A 17,087-nucleotide genomic window follows, 5' to 3' on the forward strand; every position below is an offset into this window, starting at 1 on the left:
AAATGAAGGGCTCCTTTATAGTTTCTTTACACCATGGGATCTCTTCGACCAGATAACATTGCATTTCCAATTAAAAGCATCATTTGGCACTCTATGGTTTGTTTTATTTTATTTTTCCCAGCTAGCTCTCACTCTACCTATAATACTTTCACTTCAGCCTCTCCATGGATAGAGTGCACAGCACATTTTTATTTCTTAGACTTGAATAGGAAGCTGAGCAACATAACTGGAGATCATCCAAAACTGACACACACCTGATTCATGTTCTATTATGAACACTCCATAGTGAGCCTCTATTCAATTAAACTGAGCTTGCATCACAATTTCCTGAGCATGCTTTTCTTATATTCTCCTCTAAAATAGATCTCTTAATCAGTATTCAGTGTTCTGCACATGTAATAGTTGTAAATGCCCTGATAATAAGTGCAATTTTAATCTCTAAATCTTATGTTATTGATTCCTATATGAGCACCAGGGAAATAAAAAATTAATTTTAGAACCCCTGTTAATATTAATAGGAGAAAGAGTTTTCTTTTTAATGCAGGATTTTATTACCTTTTCTCAATTTCATTTCTAGTGTGTATGCAGTGTTAAGAGAAAATAATATCAAACTTCATGTAGAACGAAATAAAATACTTGAATTTCCCAAATGAGATAATGGGAAAGATGCCAGCAACATAGTCTGTGTCTTCTGGGCTTCAATTCTGGGAAAGACAATTATTTCCAGCATTTAGTTTAAGAATGTTGGCTTAGATCCAGTTCCTTCTGTCAAAAATAGGATTTGCTTCCTGTTATTTTGTAAACAGTGGCTTCTAAGGGTTTATGATTACAAAGAGAAAATATTTCCAAGAGAAGGAACTCTGATGGTAGTGTGATAAGAGAGAGTGAGTCAAAGTAATTACAAAGTATCAGGGGACACATGGCAGAGATCATGGAAGGTGAGTGAGGAGTGGGTCATGAGAGAAGCCCGCCAGGCCTGAGCTACTGCAGATGCACATCCAAAATGTAGGTATGCTGGGAAGGAGTTCTAAAGCCTCATAATTAGCACAGTGTAGTATTATGCATGAATAGAGAGAGAGTCTGATACCATAGGATAGAAAATTCAGAAAAAAAGACTCAAATGTATCATCCAATACCAAGATAGCATAACAAGTTTGCAAAACATAGACTTTAAATTATTGTTATTGGCATTGCACAGTACCCTTTGAGTAAAAATTATATATTTCTATTAATATTTCATTTCACACTAAAACAGGAAAATTTCAAATGATGCATAGGTTTAAATATTGTATTCAAAGTGAAATAATGAAAGCATTCTAAATTAGTTTGTATAATTTTGAAGCAAGGAAAGATTAACTTTGCCTCAAAATTAGAATTGAGGATACAAAAATTAAAAAAATCAACTACATAAAAATAGGTAATTCTACTTAGTGAACATGCACAAAAGGTAAAGTTAAACTAACATTGATGAAGCTGGAAAAAATATGTCATATCTCAGCTAACCTGTTATTTTACATTATGAATAAGATGTTTTTTAACTATGAAGGAAAAATCTAAAATAAAATTAGAAAAATGAGACAGATTAAGGAACAGTTCACAGGAAAGGGAGGAAAATCATCCTTTAAACATATGGAGGAATACTCAGTTACATTCAAGAAAAAGGAATGAAAATTTGTACAGCATGGATGTAGTTTGTAAAACAGTCTAAGACACTTCCTCAAGCAATCTCTTACGAAAACACGTTTTATACACTTGTGAGAATGCAAATGCCCAAACCCACAGAGAAGAATTGGGCACCTTCACCTATTCCTTGAATCAATAAACATGAATGGGTATGATTTATGCAGTTTCACATTTGTCAGCATTGTTTGTACTTCTGAAAGGTGATGTCACCCATGTGTGAATGATCATGTGGACCATCTCTCTCTGACTTAATGAGCCTTCATTTTGATGTTGTCATCTACTTTTTATTTTTCTCCCACAGTTATCTGATTCCTTCAAAATAGGAGTTTTATAATTTAGCCAAATTTGTCTAGTGGTTTCAGAAGGAAGACTGGCTTCCTGTGACCCTGTACATCACAACCAGAAATGGAAGTTATTTCTTGATATTTTTAATATTCCTAATTATATTCAGCTTATTTTTAAGTATCTCCATTTATAAAAGATTTCATTTATTTATCAACAGCATCGTCAGTGCTGGCAAATGGATTTTATTAGTCGATTATCTGTTTGTTTGTTTTGAAGAAAAGGGCAATTGATTTGACTGATTTGGTTGCAGGCTAAAATAGAAGTATGTCATCAAAAGAAAGAGCATTAGGTTTTTGGTTTCATCATAAATATGGTGTATTCATTAAAGAAAATTTAGACAGTAGAGGGAAAATGAAAACAACAAATCTTTCTCTCAAGTGTGACATTTTGATATATTTCTTTCATCGTTTTTAGGCATAGTTTTGTTTGATTCAAATATTATGTCCTATAGAAAAATTTATGGTGGAGACCTTCAAGATGGCAGAGGAGTAAGATGTGGAGATCACCTTCCTCCCCACAAATACATCAGAAATACATCTATGTGTGGAACAACTCCTACAGAACACCTACTGAATGCTGGCAGAAGACATCAGATTTCCCAAAAGGAAAAGATGCCCTCAGGCGACCTACACACAGAGGCAGGACTAATCCAAAGCTGAACCCCAGGAGCTGTGTGAACAAAGAAGAGAAAGGGAAATTTCTCCCAGCAGCCTCAGGAGCAGTGGATTAAATCTCCACAATCAACTTGAAGTACCCTGAATCTGTGGAATACCTGAATAGACAACGAATCATCCCAAAATTGAGGTGGTGGACTTTGGGAGCAAGTGTAGACTTGGGGTTTGCTGGATGCGACTGACTGGATCTGGTTCTATGTTTATATTAGTTTAGTATTTAGAGTTTATTATCATTGGTAGATTTGTTTATTGATTTGGTTGCTCCCTTCCTTTTTTATTTAATATATAGATATATATACATATTTCTTTTTTCTCTTTTTGTCAGTGTGTATGTGTATGCTTCTTTGCGTGATTTTGTCTGCATAGTTTTACTTTTACCATTTGTCCTAGGGTTCTGTGTGTCTGTTATTTATTTATTTATTTTTAGTATAGTTTTTAGTGCTTGTTATCATTGGTGGATTTATTTTCTGGTTGGGGTGCTCTCTTCTTTCTTTTTATTACTATTTAAATTTTTTATTTTTACTAATTTTTTTTACTTTAATAACTTTATTTCTTTTTATTTTATTTTTTTCTTTCTTTCTTTCTTTTTTTCTCCTTTTCTTCTGAGCCGTGTGGCTGACGGGGTCTTGGTGCTCCAGCCAGGTGTCAGGTCTGTGCCTCTGACGTGGGAGAGCTGAGTTCAGGACCTTGGTCCACCAGAGACCTCCCGGCTCCACATAATATCAAATGGCGAAAGCTCTCCCAGAGACCTCCATCTCAACGCTAAGACCAAGCTCCACTCAAAAACCAGTAAGCTACAGTGCTGGACACCCTATGCCAAACAACTAGCAAGACAGGAACACAACCCCACCCATTAGCATATGCTTAAAATCATAATAAGGTCACAGACACCCCAAAACACACCACTGGATGTGGTCTTGCCCGCCAGAAAGACAAGATCCAGCTTCATCCACCAGAAAACAGACACTAGTCCCCTGCACCAGGAAGCTTACACAACTCACCGAACCAACCTTAGCCACTGGGGGCAGACACCAAAAACAGCGGGAACTACAAACTTGCAGCCTGTGAAAAGGAGACCCCAAACACAGGAAGTTTAGCAAAATGAGAAGACAGAGAAACACACAGCAGATGAAGGAGCAAGGTAAAGACACACCAGACCAAACAAATGAAGAGGAAATAGGCAGTCTACCAGAAAAAGAATTCAGAGAAATGATAGTGAAGATGATCCAAAATCCTGGAAATAGAATGGAGAAAATACAAGAAACGTTTAGCAAGGACATAGAAGAACTAAAGAGCAAACAAACAATGATGAACAACACAGTAAATGAAATTAAAAATTCTCTAGAAGGAATCAATAGCAGAATAACTGAGGCAGAAGAACGGATAAGTGACCTGGAAAATAAAATAGTGGAAATAACTACTGCAGAGCAGAATAAAGAAAAAAGAATGAAAAGAATTGAGGACAGTCTCAGACACTTCTGGGACAACACTAAATGCACCAACATTCGAGTGACAGGGGTCCCAAAAGAAGAAGAGAAAAAGAAAGGGACTGAGAAAATATTTGAAGAGATTGTAGTTGAAAACTTCCCTAATATGGGAAAGGAAAGAGTCAAGCAAGTCCAGGAAGTGCAGAAAGTCCCATACAGGATAAATCCAAGGAGAAACATGCCAAGACACATATTAATCAAGCTATCAAAAATAAAATATAAAGAAAAAATATTAAAAGTAACAAGGGAAAAGCAACAAATAACATACAAGGGAAAACCCATAAGGTTAACAGCTGATCTTTCAGCAGAAGCTCTGCAAGCCAGAAGGGAGAGGCAAGACATATTTAAAGTGGTGAAAGTTAAAAACTTACAACCAAGATTACTCTACCCAGCAAGGATCTCGTTCAGTTTGATGGAGAAATTAAAACCTTTACAGACAAGCAAAAGCGAAGAGAATTCAGCACCACCAAACCAGCTCTACGACAAATGCTCAAGGAACTTCTCTAGGCAGGAAACACAAGAGAAGGAAAAGAGCTATAATAACAAACCCACAACAATTAAGAAAATAGTAATAGGAACATACATGTCGATAATTACCTTAAATGTAAATGGATTAAATGCTCCAACCAGAAGACATAGACTGGCTGAATGGATACAAAAACAAGACCTGTATATATGCTGTGTACAAGAGACACACTTCAGACCTAGGGACACATACAGACTGAAAGTGAGGGGATGGAAAGAGATATTCCATGCAAATGGAAATCAAAAGAAAGCTGGAGTAGCAATTCTCATATCAGACAAAATAGACCTTAAAATAAAGTTACAAGACACAAAGAAGGACGCTACATAATGATGAAGTGATCAATCCAAGAAGAAGATATAACAATTGTAAATATTTATGCACCCGACATATGAGCACCTCAATATATAAGGCAAATGAGAGCAGCCATAAAAGGTGAAATTGAAAGTAACACAATAATAGTAGGTGACTTTAACACCCCACTTTCACCAATGGACAGATCATCCAAAATGAAAATAAATAAAGAAACACAAGCTTTAAATGATACATTAAACAAGATGGACTTAATTGATATTTATAAGGCATTCCATCCAAAAACAACAGAATACACTTTCTTCTCAAGTGTTCATGGAACATTCTCCAGGATAGATCCTACCTTGGGTCACAAATCAAGCCTTGGTAAATCTAAGAAAATTGAAACTGTATCAAGTATATTTTCCGACAGCAATACTATGAGACTAGATTTCAATTACAGGAAAAAATCCGTAAAAAATACAAACACATAGAGGTTAAACAATACACTACTTAATAACCAAGAGATCACTGAAGAAATCAAAGAGGAAATCAAAAAATACCTAGAAACAAATGACAGTGAAAACACGACGACCCAAAACCTATGGGATTCAGCAAAAGCAGTTCTAAGAGGGAAGTTTATAGCAATACATTCCTACCTCAAGAAACAAGAAACATCTCAAATAAACAACTTAACCTTACACCTAAAGCAATTAGAGAAAGAACAAAAAAACCCCAAAGTTAGCAGAAGGAAAGAAATCATAAAGATCAGATAAGAAATAAATGAAAAAGAAATGAAGGGAATGATAGCACAGATCAGTGAAACTAAAAGCTGGTTTTTGAGGAGATAAATAAAATTGATAAACCATTAGCCAGACTCATCAAGAAAAAAAAGGAGAAGACTCAAATCAATAGAATTAGAAATGAAAAAGGAGAAGTAACAACTGACACTGCAGAAATACAAAGGATCATGAGAGATTACTACAAGCAACTATATGCCAATAAAATGGACAACCTGGAAGAAATGGACAAGTTCTTAGAAAAGCACAACCTTCTGAGACTAAAGCAGGAAGAAATAGAAAATATAAACAGACCAATCACAAGCACTGAAATTGAAACCGTGATTAAAAATCTTCCAACAAACGAAAGCCCAGGACCAGATGGCTTCACACGAGAATTCTGTCAAACATTTAGAGAAGCGCTAACATCTATCCTCAAACTCTTCCAAAATATAGCAGAGGGAGGAACACTCCCAAACTCATTCTACAAGGCCACCATCACTCTGATACCAAAACTAGACAAAGATGTCACAAAGAAAGAAAACTACAGGCCAATATCACTGATGAACATAGATGCAAAAATCCTCAACAAAATACTAGCAAACAGAATCCAAGAGTGCTTTAAAAGGATGATACACCATGATCAAGTGGGGTTTATCCCAGGAATGCAAGGATTCTTCAATATATGCAAATCAACCAATGTGATACACCATATTCACAAACTGAAGGAGAAAAACGATATGATCATCTCAATAGAGGCAGAAAAAGTTTTTGACAGAATTTAACATCCATTTATGATAAAAAACCCTCCAAAAAGTAAGCATAGAGGGAACTTACCTCAACATAATAAAGGCCATATATGACAAACCCACAGCCAACATCGCTCTCAATGGTGAAAAACTGAAACCATTTCCTCTAAGATCAGGAACAAGACAAGGTTGCCCACTCTCACCACTATTATTCAACATAGTTTTGGAAGCTTTAGCCACAGCAATCAGAGAAGAAAAAGAAATAAGTGGAATCCAAATTGGAAAAGAAGAAGTAAAGCTGTCACTGTTTGCAGATGACATGATACTATACATAGAGAATCCTAAAGATGCTGCCAGGAAACTACTAGAGCTAATCAATGAACTTGGTAGAGTAGCAGGATACAAAATTAATGCACAGAAATCTCTTACATTCCTATACACTAATGATGAAAAATCTGGAAGATAAATTAAGGAAACACTCCCATTTACTTTTGCAACAAAAAGAATAAAATACCTAGGAATAAACCTTCCTAAGGAGACAAAAGACCTGTATGCAAAAAACTATAAGACACTGATGAAAGAAATTAAAGATGATACAAACAGATGGAGAGATATACCATGTTCTTTGATTGGAAGAATCAACATTGTGAAAATGACTGTACTACCCAGAGCAATCTACAGATTCAATTCAATCCCTATCAAACTACCAATGGCATTTTTCACAGAACTAGAACAAAAAATTTCACAATTTGTATGGAAACACAAAAGACCCCGAATAGTCAAAGCAATCTTGAGAAAGAAAAACAGAGCTGGAGGAATCAGGCTCCCTGACTTCAGACTATACTACAAAGCTAGTCATCAAGACAGTATGGTACTGGCACACAAACAGAAATATAGATCAATGGAACAGGGTAGAAAGCACAGAGATAAACCCACGCACATATGGCCACCTTATTTTTGATAATGGAGGCAAGAATATACAATGGAGAAAAGAAACCCTCTTCAATAAGTGGTGCTGGGAAAATTGGACAGCTACATGTAAAGGAATGAAATTAGAACACTCCCTAGCACCATACACAAAAATAAACTCAAAATGGATTAAAGACCTAAATGTAAGGCCAGACACTATAAAACTCTTAGAGGAAAACATAGGCAGAACACTCTATGGCATAAATCACAGAAAGATCCTTTTTGACCCACCTCCTAGAGAAATGGAAATAAAAACAAAAATAAACAAATGGGACCTAGTGAAACTTAAAAGCTTTTAAACAGCAAAGGAAACCATAAACAAGACGAAAAGACAACCCTCAGAATGGAGAAAATATTTGCAAACAAAGCAACTGATAAAGGATTAATCTCCAAAATATACAAGCAGTTCATGCAGGTCAATATCAAAAAAACAACAACCCAATCCAAAAATGGGCAGAAGACCTAGATAGACATTTCTCCAAAGAAGATATACAAATTGCCAACAAACACATGAAAGAATGCTCAACATCACTAAACACTAGGGAAATGCAAAGCAAAACTACAATGAGGTATCACCTCACACCAGTCAGAATGGCCATCATCAAAAAATCTACAAGCAATAAATGCTGGAGAGGGTGTGAAGAAAAGGGAACCCTCTTGCACTGTTGGTGGGAATGTAAATTGATACAGCTACTATCGGGAACAGTATGGAGGTTCCTTCAAACACTAAAAATAGAACTACCATATGATCCAGCAATCCCACTACTGGGCATATACCCTGAGAATACCATAATTTAAAAAGAGTCATGTACCACAATGTTGATTACAGCTCTATTTACAATAGCCAGGACATGGAAGCAATCTAAGTGTCCACCGACACATGAATGGATGAAGAAGATGTGGCACATATATACAAGGGTATATTACTCAACCATAAAAAGAAGTGAAATTGAGTTATTTGTAGTGAGGTGGATGGACCTAGAGTCTGCATACAGAGTGAAATAAGTCAGAAAGAGAAAAACAAATATCGTATGCTAACACATATATATGGAATCTAAAAAAAAAAAAGGTTCTGACAAACCTAGGGACAGGACAGGAATAAAGACGCAGACGTAGAGAATGGACTTGAGGACACGGGGACGGGGAAGGGTAAGCTGGGACAAAGTGAGAGAGTAGCATGGACATATATACACTACCAAATGTAAAATAGATAGCTAGTGGGAAGCAGCTGCATAGCACAGGGAGATCAGCTAAGTGCTTTGTGACCACCTGGAGGGGTGGGATAGAGAGGGTGGGAGGGAGACACAAGAGGGAGGGGATATGGGGATATATGTATATGTACAGCTGATTCAGTTTGTTATACAGCAGAAACTAACACACCATTGTAAATCAATTATACCCAAAAAAGATGTTAAAAAAAAAGAAAAAAAGCCCCTTAGCAGGGAAAATATTTCTAATAAATAAATAAAGCAGACTCAGTTTATCAGGAACATGATATTGACTGGTAATAGAAGTCCTGAACTTAGTAACAGAATGAATCTGTGTTCTAGTTGTAATTCTAATAGCATGAGAGAAAATCATATTTTGATCCCTGGTAACACATTTTTCTATTTATAGTTTTCTATTATGAGTTCAATAGATAAAGCTGTTGCTAGAACTCATACTGCTAAGTTACTGGAGTCACACTGGCTTTTCTGTGTGCTGGTGTTGAGAGTTGCCCATCAGTATCATGTGTCAGGTCATTGTTACATCGTCCATGTGAAGCCTTATGCTAGTTAAACTGGCACAGGAACTCCATTTTTCCTTCTCTTTCTCTAAATCATGAATAGGAAACTTATACAAACTCTGCTGTCTTCTTTTTTTTTTTATGATTTGTGTAGATAGATAGAATATACAGCAGGTCAAAGAAAGAGCTATATTGGAACTCAAGCCATGCCAGTCCTAACATACTCCAGTGATATGATGTTACCATTACACTAAGCAGCCTTGCAGAAGAAAAATTTGCAGTTAAGATACACATAAATGTCCTTTCACCTCCAAAATATTTTCTTTAATTGAACTTGTGTCCAGGTTATAAAACTCTGATTCTTTATTTTACCATCTGGGTTTTATTAACAGGAAAAAAAATTACTTGTTATGTCCAACAAATTATTTCTTCTTTTCCCTGGATACAGTTAGACTTCGATTCCTTGCACTTCCCAAATTTATTGATCTAAAATATAGAGAGGATGTAGTTTATAATCTCAGTGTGTGAGCAATGCACCTCTGTACTAATAGAATGAAGATTTTGATTTTGATTTAACAGTACCATGAATATTGCATCCCAGGCTTACCCAAATCCTGACCTCTGTAGACTTCAAGTTCCATGAGAGCACAGCTCAGATACCTTTCTTGAGATGTCTAACGCTTAATACAGTGCCTTGCATAAAATACATGTTTGTTATTTTAAGCCACCAATTCTTCATAACTTGTTACAGTAGCAATAGGAAACTAATACTCTATATAGTAAAGTATCTACCATCTCTTTCTATTCACCCTCTCCTTCTTTACTTTACTTCATAGTACTCTCCCTCTTCAACTATGGAATATCAGTAGGTGTTTATTTTATATATTTCCAAATAACATGTAAGCACCTTGATAGCATGACATTTTTCTTGTTCACTGCTTCATCTCTAGCAAATATAACATTTCTTGGCACAGAGTAGTAATATATATGTACTAAATGTAAGAAAGTATACACAAATGGATTAATTTATTGATATTGAACCACAAATATTATTGAATTAGTATTATATCATGCCAAAAAACAAGTGGAACTGATTGGAACCATACATTTTTGAAAGCAATACATATCTGACCGATACAGTTTTGGTCCTTCACACTCACACCTTGCCTCTTTACATTAAGTTTTTGGGTGTGTTTTCATGCTGATAAAACCCAAAGATGTGTAAATACAAAGGTGTGATAGGAAAGGATTCTCAAGTTAAACTACACTGCTATTTTTTGATTGTCTTTAATACTAAACAGTAGATCAAAAGATGTCTCTACTTCTTCCTCCTGACTCAACTCTTCTGGAAGGCACAGCCATTGGTTGTCCAAGTGGGGAATGTGAGCATACGGTGAGGCAAAAAAAGTTCTGATACTTGAGATTTGTAAAGGAAGGGAGTTGAATATTGTGAAAGTGTCATGAGTTAACTGGGTATGAAAAAATAGGAATAAGTTAGCCACAGATAAGGAAATCATTTCTAAGATTGCCTTAGTTTGTAGCCCAAGTAAGCAGAGAACTTATATGTGTCAGAGACTGAGTCAGGAGTTTGGTATGAGGCATATTTGGCTTAGAATGTCAGTTCTACCTATTAATAGTTTCATGATCTAAGAGAGTTTCCTTATTGCAATGTTGATGATGTGGAAACTGAGAAGGAAGGAATAAAATAATCTCTAGTTGCAAAACTTTGAGTCACTATAAATGAATTGTCTGGTACACACATGGTCCACTGCTGAAATCCACTGCTCCCTGCTATTATGGACACCAGATCATGGAGAAATCATATATGTATATATTTGCTTTTCATCTGAGTGATACCATCATATTCTGCAACTAAAGAGCTATACAAACCTGAATGCATGGCAGGTTGGAATCATACACGTGTGAAGGAATTCCTTCTGGTAGGTTTAACTGAAAATCCTAATTTGCAGATCCCTCTCTTTTTGCTGTTTACCCTTATTTATTTTATCACTCTGGTAGGTAAGTGTGGGATGATCATATTGATCTGACTAAATGCCCAGCTTCATACTCCAATGTACTTCTTCCTTAGCAACCTCTCTTTTTGTGATGTCTGCTATTCTACTGTCTTTGCACATAAAATGCTGGTTGACTTCTTTTCAAAACACAAGTCCAGCACATTTTCTGGCTGTGTTCTACAAAGTTTCTTTTTTGCAGTGTATGTAACCACAGAAGGCATCCTCCTGTCTATGATGGCTTATGAATGCTGTGTAGCAATAGTCAACCCCTTGCTGTATACAGCCATTATGACCCAAAGGGATTGTATTCAGATGGTTCTTGTATGTTACTTGGCGGGGCTCATTAACTCCCTGACACACACGATAGGTTTGCTCAAACTAGACTTCTGTGGTCCTAACATTGTGAATCATTATTTCTGTGATATTCCCCCTCTTCTGAGGCTCTCTTGTTCAGATGCCCATAACAATGAAATGCTGCTTTTGATATTCTCTGGGGTCCTTGCAATGTTCACTTTTATTATCATCATGGTCTCTTACATTCGCATCATCATTGCCATCCAGAGAATCCGCTCAGCTGAGGGGAGGCTCAAAGCCTTCTCCACTTGTGCCTCCCATCTGACTGCTGTGACTTTACTCTATGGGTCTGTGACCTTTAGTTACATCCAGCCAAGCTCTCAGTATTCCTTGGAACAGGAGAAAGTCTCTAATGTGTTTTATATGTTGCTAATCCCCATGCTAAACCCACTGATTTATAGTCTGAGGAATAAGGATGTGAAAGGCGCAGCAAAATGGTCAGTATGGCAGAAGAGAACCTCCACTTGACTCACTCTTGTCTATGGCTTTGCAAACCTAACATTATTCTGAAAATAGATAGACTTTCTTTAAAATTGTATCACAGATACAATCACAAACACAACCTTAATCAAGACTCTCTCATGCAATTTGAGACACAAGTGTTGAGTACAAGAAGACTGTAAATCACTCTATTTCACCATTCATTTTTTTTTGTGACTTAATAGCTTCATTCTTGAAAAACTGATTTTTTTTTCTAACAAATCCTCATGATAAACTCTGAAAGAGCTCACCATAGATTTCAAAGAATCTGACATTGAGTCAAATCAAAAGAATACTCCAACAGTAGGCATTTATCAAATGCATTGCTATACCAGAGAAAAACTGAAATGTTTCCTTGGCATGGTTTTCTTAGATCATACCATTATTTTTTGTTCTAAAAATGCCATCACTCAAGTAAAAATATATTCTTCAATTTTGCATTTAAATTGCATATCTTAATAGTATCTTAGAAAAATGGCTTAGAAAAATGTCTATTATAAACTCTCATTAGTTATAATTTGTTCATTCAACACATTTTTATTGAGTTATGTTTATTGTATTCTGTGTGATCCAAACCTAAAGAGATTTAAGGTATGGAGCTATAGCTGTTAGAAGATTGGCAATGGAGGAATATGATAAGTGGGAAGGACTATTAAAATATAAGAAAATATATGAACTTAGTTCTAGCATGGATTTCAAAAGCAAAAGCAGTAGAAAATATGCCTGGCAAGTTATTTAAAGCCATATATATGTAGGCCCTTTAATGCTAGTATGACATGTTTTAGACTCTCTCAATCATTAATAAATAAAACTATCAATGAAATGCAAATAGCATGCTTTAAAAAATTTCCCAGGATATTACTGTTATCAACATTTTGGGAAGTCAAAGAACAAATTAGGGAAAAAGTTATCCTGATATGGGTAAGAAGTGTTGTAGGTGAGCAATACAGAGAAGGGGACAAATTCAAGAGACACTTCATGAAAATCATCCACAAGACTTGAGAAATGATTAGGGTTTCTTTTTCTTTTCTTTCTTTCTTTTTTTTTTTTTTTTTTAGAGAAAAGGCTTTACATGACTGGGAGGTTTCGAACCTGTGTCATTAGTCAGATAAATTGGTTAAGAGAAAAAAAAATATAGATGTAAGATCTGCACGTCATTAGAATTTCTAAAGGAAGTCTTTCTGTGAAAAGAGTATAGCCAAGAACAATGCCAAAGAGGTGAGAGTTTTCCTAGAATGTTCAAGAAATAACAAAAGATCAGAACTGGAACAAAGAGGGAAAGAAGAGGTGAAGCAAGAGATGTCGCCAGAGAGGAAAAGAGGCCCAGATTATGTCTGGTATATGTACAGGCTTTGAATCTGAGTGAAGAAAAAGGCACAGTGGGGAGTCAGAAAAGTGACATGATCCAACTTACAACTGAACAAGCTCATTCTGGCTGAAGTATAGAGAATAAATAGACCATATCATGGCAGAAGTGGAAGACAGAAGTCCAGGAACGAAGATGCACAACAATTTAGCGAAGAGTTGATGGCATGTTAGACCAGCGTTGACATGGTGAAAATTGTGAGAAAAACTAATACAAGGTATTGTGCAGATGTTAGACCTGGCAAGATGGTGAGGGAAAGAGAAGAGTCAAAGATGACTCCAAGACTGTTTTAACAGGCAAGTAAACAAAATACAGTAACACATCCAAAAACCTACAATGTATATATTTTTTCAAGCACATACAATATTTTCCAATTTGAACATATTATGGGGCCAAGAAAAAGTCTGAATACACATCAAAGGATAGTGTATACTAGTTCCATAACAGTGAACAAGATACTTAAATTTGCTAAACACAATTTGTTTACTTGTAAAGAGAGAATAAACATACCACTTCTAAGCTTTATAGATAGGTAGATGAATTAGATAGATGATAGATAGATAGATAGATAGATAGCTATACAAATATAAATATAGACACAGATATGCATCTGTTAAGAGCTGAAATTCTACAAGAGAGAAACAATATGAAAAGTTGTATAATTCAGTCAAGTTCAAGGATCTCGGACTTTAAATGAGTCAAAATATTGCAAAAAACAATTATGTGATACAGCACACTGAACAGAGCTTGTAGAGTATTATGGGGAGATGACTATGTCACCTAATGTTAGATCTCAAAACTTGAGAAAGCATGAATATGTACTGGATATTATAAAATAATATCATATAATTATAATGCATAAACAAATACATGTATACATTTATTTTTAATTTATAAAAATATACTTTTTTTAAAGAAAGGGTTTATGTGAGTGGGAGATTTTGTATGTGTCACTAGTAAGATAAATTAGTTAAGAGGAAAGAAATAGGTATAAGATCTGCATGCCATTAGAATTTTATGTCTATATATAGATGAGATGAGAGAGAAGTTGAGAGAGGGATAAAACAAATGTAGCAATTGCAATTGGTATTTATAGCAAAGTGATACATGAACAATTGTTTATTCTTGCAAATTTGTATTTTTCCTGAATCTCTTCTGTAAGCTTGACATGTTTCCAAAAAAAAAGTTGAGGAAAACATAGAGAAAAGCACTTATAAGATGAGAGACCACTTTTACTTCTGGATGGATGGTTGTAGTTAAAACAGCATTTATGCAAAAATAACAAGAAAAGCAAGATAAGATACATATGTTATCTGTTGATAAAAGTGAGTAGCTGTTAAGGAAAAGAGAACTGAAGTGGTTTAGAATTCAGAGAGGTGTAAACTTAGAGAAGTGAGCTGATCTTTGTCTTACTGATGCACAGCACACTGGAGAATGCAGTCTTGGGGTGCATGGCAGGTTCTGCAAGTGTTCAGAGGAACCAGTGGAGTTTTCAGCAGATGCTTTGCAAGTTTCACTACACGTGGTTGTATTTCCTCTCACAGCATTAGACGTATTCTGGACCTGAGCTGGCCCAGAGACCAAATAAGTAAATAAACAGATAGAGGGACAGACAGACAATAGATGATAGATAGATAGATAGATAGATAGATGATAGATAGATAGATAGATAGATAGATAGATGATAGATAGATAGATAGATAGATAGATAAATGATTGGTATAAAGACTGACCTAAGTGCAGAACTTCTGAAAAGCAGAGAGGAACTTTTGGCAGTGTCCCAAATAATACAAATATTAAAGATTGCAATCCATCAAAGGGAGGGCTACAGATTCAGATTCTGAACCTGTGTCCTGTGACTACTCTGGGGAAAGAGAAAACTGGAGCTTTACACAGTCTTGTGGTCTGGCAAGACGAACTGGGCTATCTGGGAGCTTAACCACACAGCTGTTTTTCCCCACAGGAAATGGGATGGGAAGGGGGTAGAAGGGTCTAAGAAGCTGGTTCTGGGCCACAGAGGCAGACTGACATCTTTTGCACTCTTGTGGTGCTCAGAAGACACCACATCCTGCTAGAGGGAAGAGCCAGCAGCAAAGGTAGTGCAGGTCTCCTCCTCAAAATGTTTGCCAGATTTTGATCATGCTTTTAGTCAGGCACAGAAGGGCTAGAATTTTCTTTCTGAAGCACAAGGAGATTCAGACTGTGGAGACTCAGACTGAGCTGGAAAGACAAAGTGAAATCTTTCTCAGTCTCTAGGTGCTTGGTTGATAACATCCCACCGGAGGCAAGAGGCATGCATCAAACACAAGGCCAGTAGCCCCCTCAAGATCTTTGCTGGAATTTGAAGATGTGCAGGGCAGGAGGCTAATTTCACACCTTCATAATGTTAAAACTAGATTTTCTGCAGTGTTTGAGGGCTGGAGAGAGAGAGAGAGAAAGAGAGGGGCTCACCTCCTAATCAATATCTTGGGAATTCTATACCCCAGAATAGGGACAAACTGGAAGGAAAATGAGTTCTGACTCCAAACCAGTCCAGCCCCAGCCCAATTAATAATTGAATTAACAAAGTGAAACCCTTCCGTGTAGAAAGTAATGTTGTCTCTAGTTTCTATGAACCCTTTATTCTTAGGCAATAAGCCAGAAAGTAAGAAAAAGAGTGAAAAAAAGCACAGAATAAAAGCAGGACCATAGGACACCTAAATGTTGGAGATAGAAAAGGACTTCAAGAAATACTATGATTAACATATTAGAGAAAATAGAGAAAAAGTTAGAAAAAAATGTTTATGATGAAATATTTCAAGAGAGAAATAAATTTAAAAGGAAACATTCTATTCTCAGCGTCTATGAAGTGGCTATTTTAGATACCTCTTATAAGGGGAAACATGCAGTATTTGTCCTTTGGAGACTCTTATTTCACTACTTCATACACTCTTTAATGATGATGGGCATTGGGTTGTTTTCATATTTGGCTTTTGTGAATAAGGTTGCAATGGACATGGGATAGCAGGTATCTCTCTGGGGGCAGGGGGAAATGGGGAACTGTTGTTCAATGGGCATAAAGTTTCACTTATGGGAGATGAATAAATTCTAGACATCTGTAGTATAACATACAGCTTATAGTTAACAATACTCTTTTGTGTACTTGAAATTTTGTTAAGAGGTTAGATCTTACATTAAGAGTTCCTACAACAATAAGAAAAAAGTCAAACAAAACAAAACAAAGAGACAGGAGGAAACTTTTAGAGATGTTGGATATGTCTATTACCTAGATTGTGGTGATGGTTTCATGGATGTAGGAATATGTCCAGATTCATCAAAATCTATGCATTCAATATGTGCATTGCTTTATATATCAATTATACATCATTCAAATTGTTTAAAAGAAAAGAGAAACAAATGGCATTGTAAAATGAAAAAAAATCCCACAAAAGCTGAAAATAAAAGCTCAAAGGAAGGATTTAACACATATTAGAGAAAGCATAAGATATTGGGTTGTCCAAAAAGTGCCTTCGGTTTTTAAGTAAAAATAAAAGACACATTTTTTATTCTCACCAAGAACTTTACCAAACAGCATATTCACAGTTTTGTTCCACTACCTTCTGCCATTTTTCAGGCAACTTCATAATTCCATCTTCCCAAAACTTTT

At 35.9% G+C, this 17,087-nt stretch overlaps 2 protein-coding genes across 2 annotated transcripts in view; both read left to right on the forward strand.

Moving 5' to 3' along the window:
- LOC309668481 (olfactory receptor 1165-like) overlaps positions 1–17,087 on the forward strand; it is a 269,123-nt gene that overhangs the window by 39,350 nt on the left and 212,686 nt on the right. The gene's annotated exons all lie outside the window — the stretch shown is intronic.
- On the forward strand, positions 10,454–16,354 carry LOC309668473 (olfactory receptor 5J3-like). The gene is given in 2 exon segments (XM_082478351.1): positions 10,454–11,271; positions 11,275–16,354. Coding segments are annotated over 2 exon segments (936 nt in total). The 5' UTR covers positions 10,454–11,124; the 3' UTR covers positions 12,064–16,354.

Source organism: Balaenoptera physalus, assembly GCF_965194825.1.
Source record: "Balaenoptera physalus genome assembly, chromosome: 10".
Lineage (NCBI taxonomy): Eukaryota > Metazoa > Chordata > Mammalia > Artiodactyla > Balaenopteridae > Balaenoptera > Balaenoptera physalus.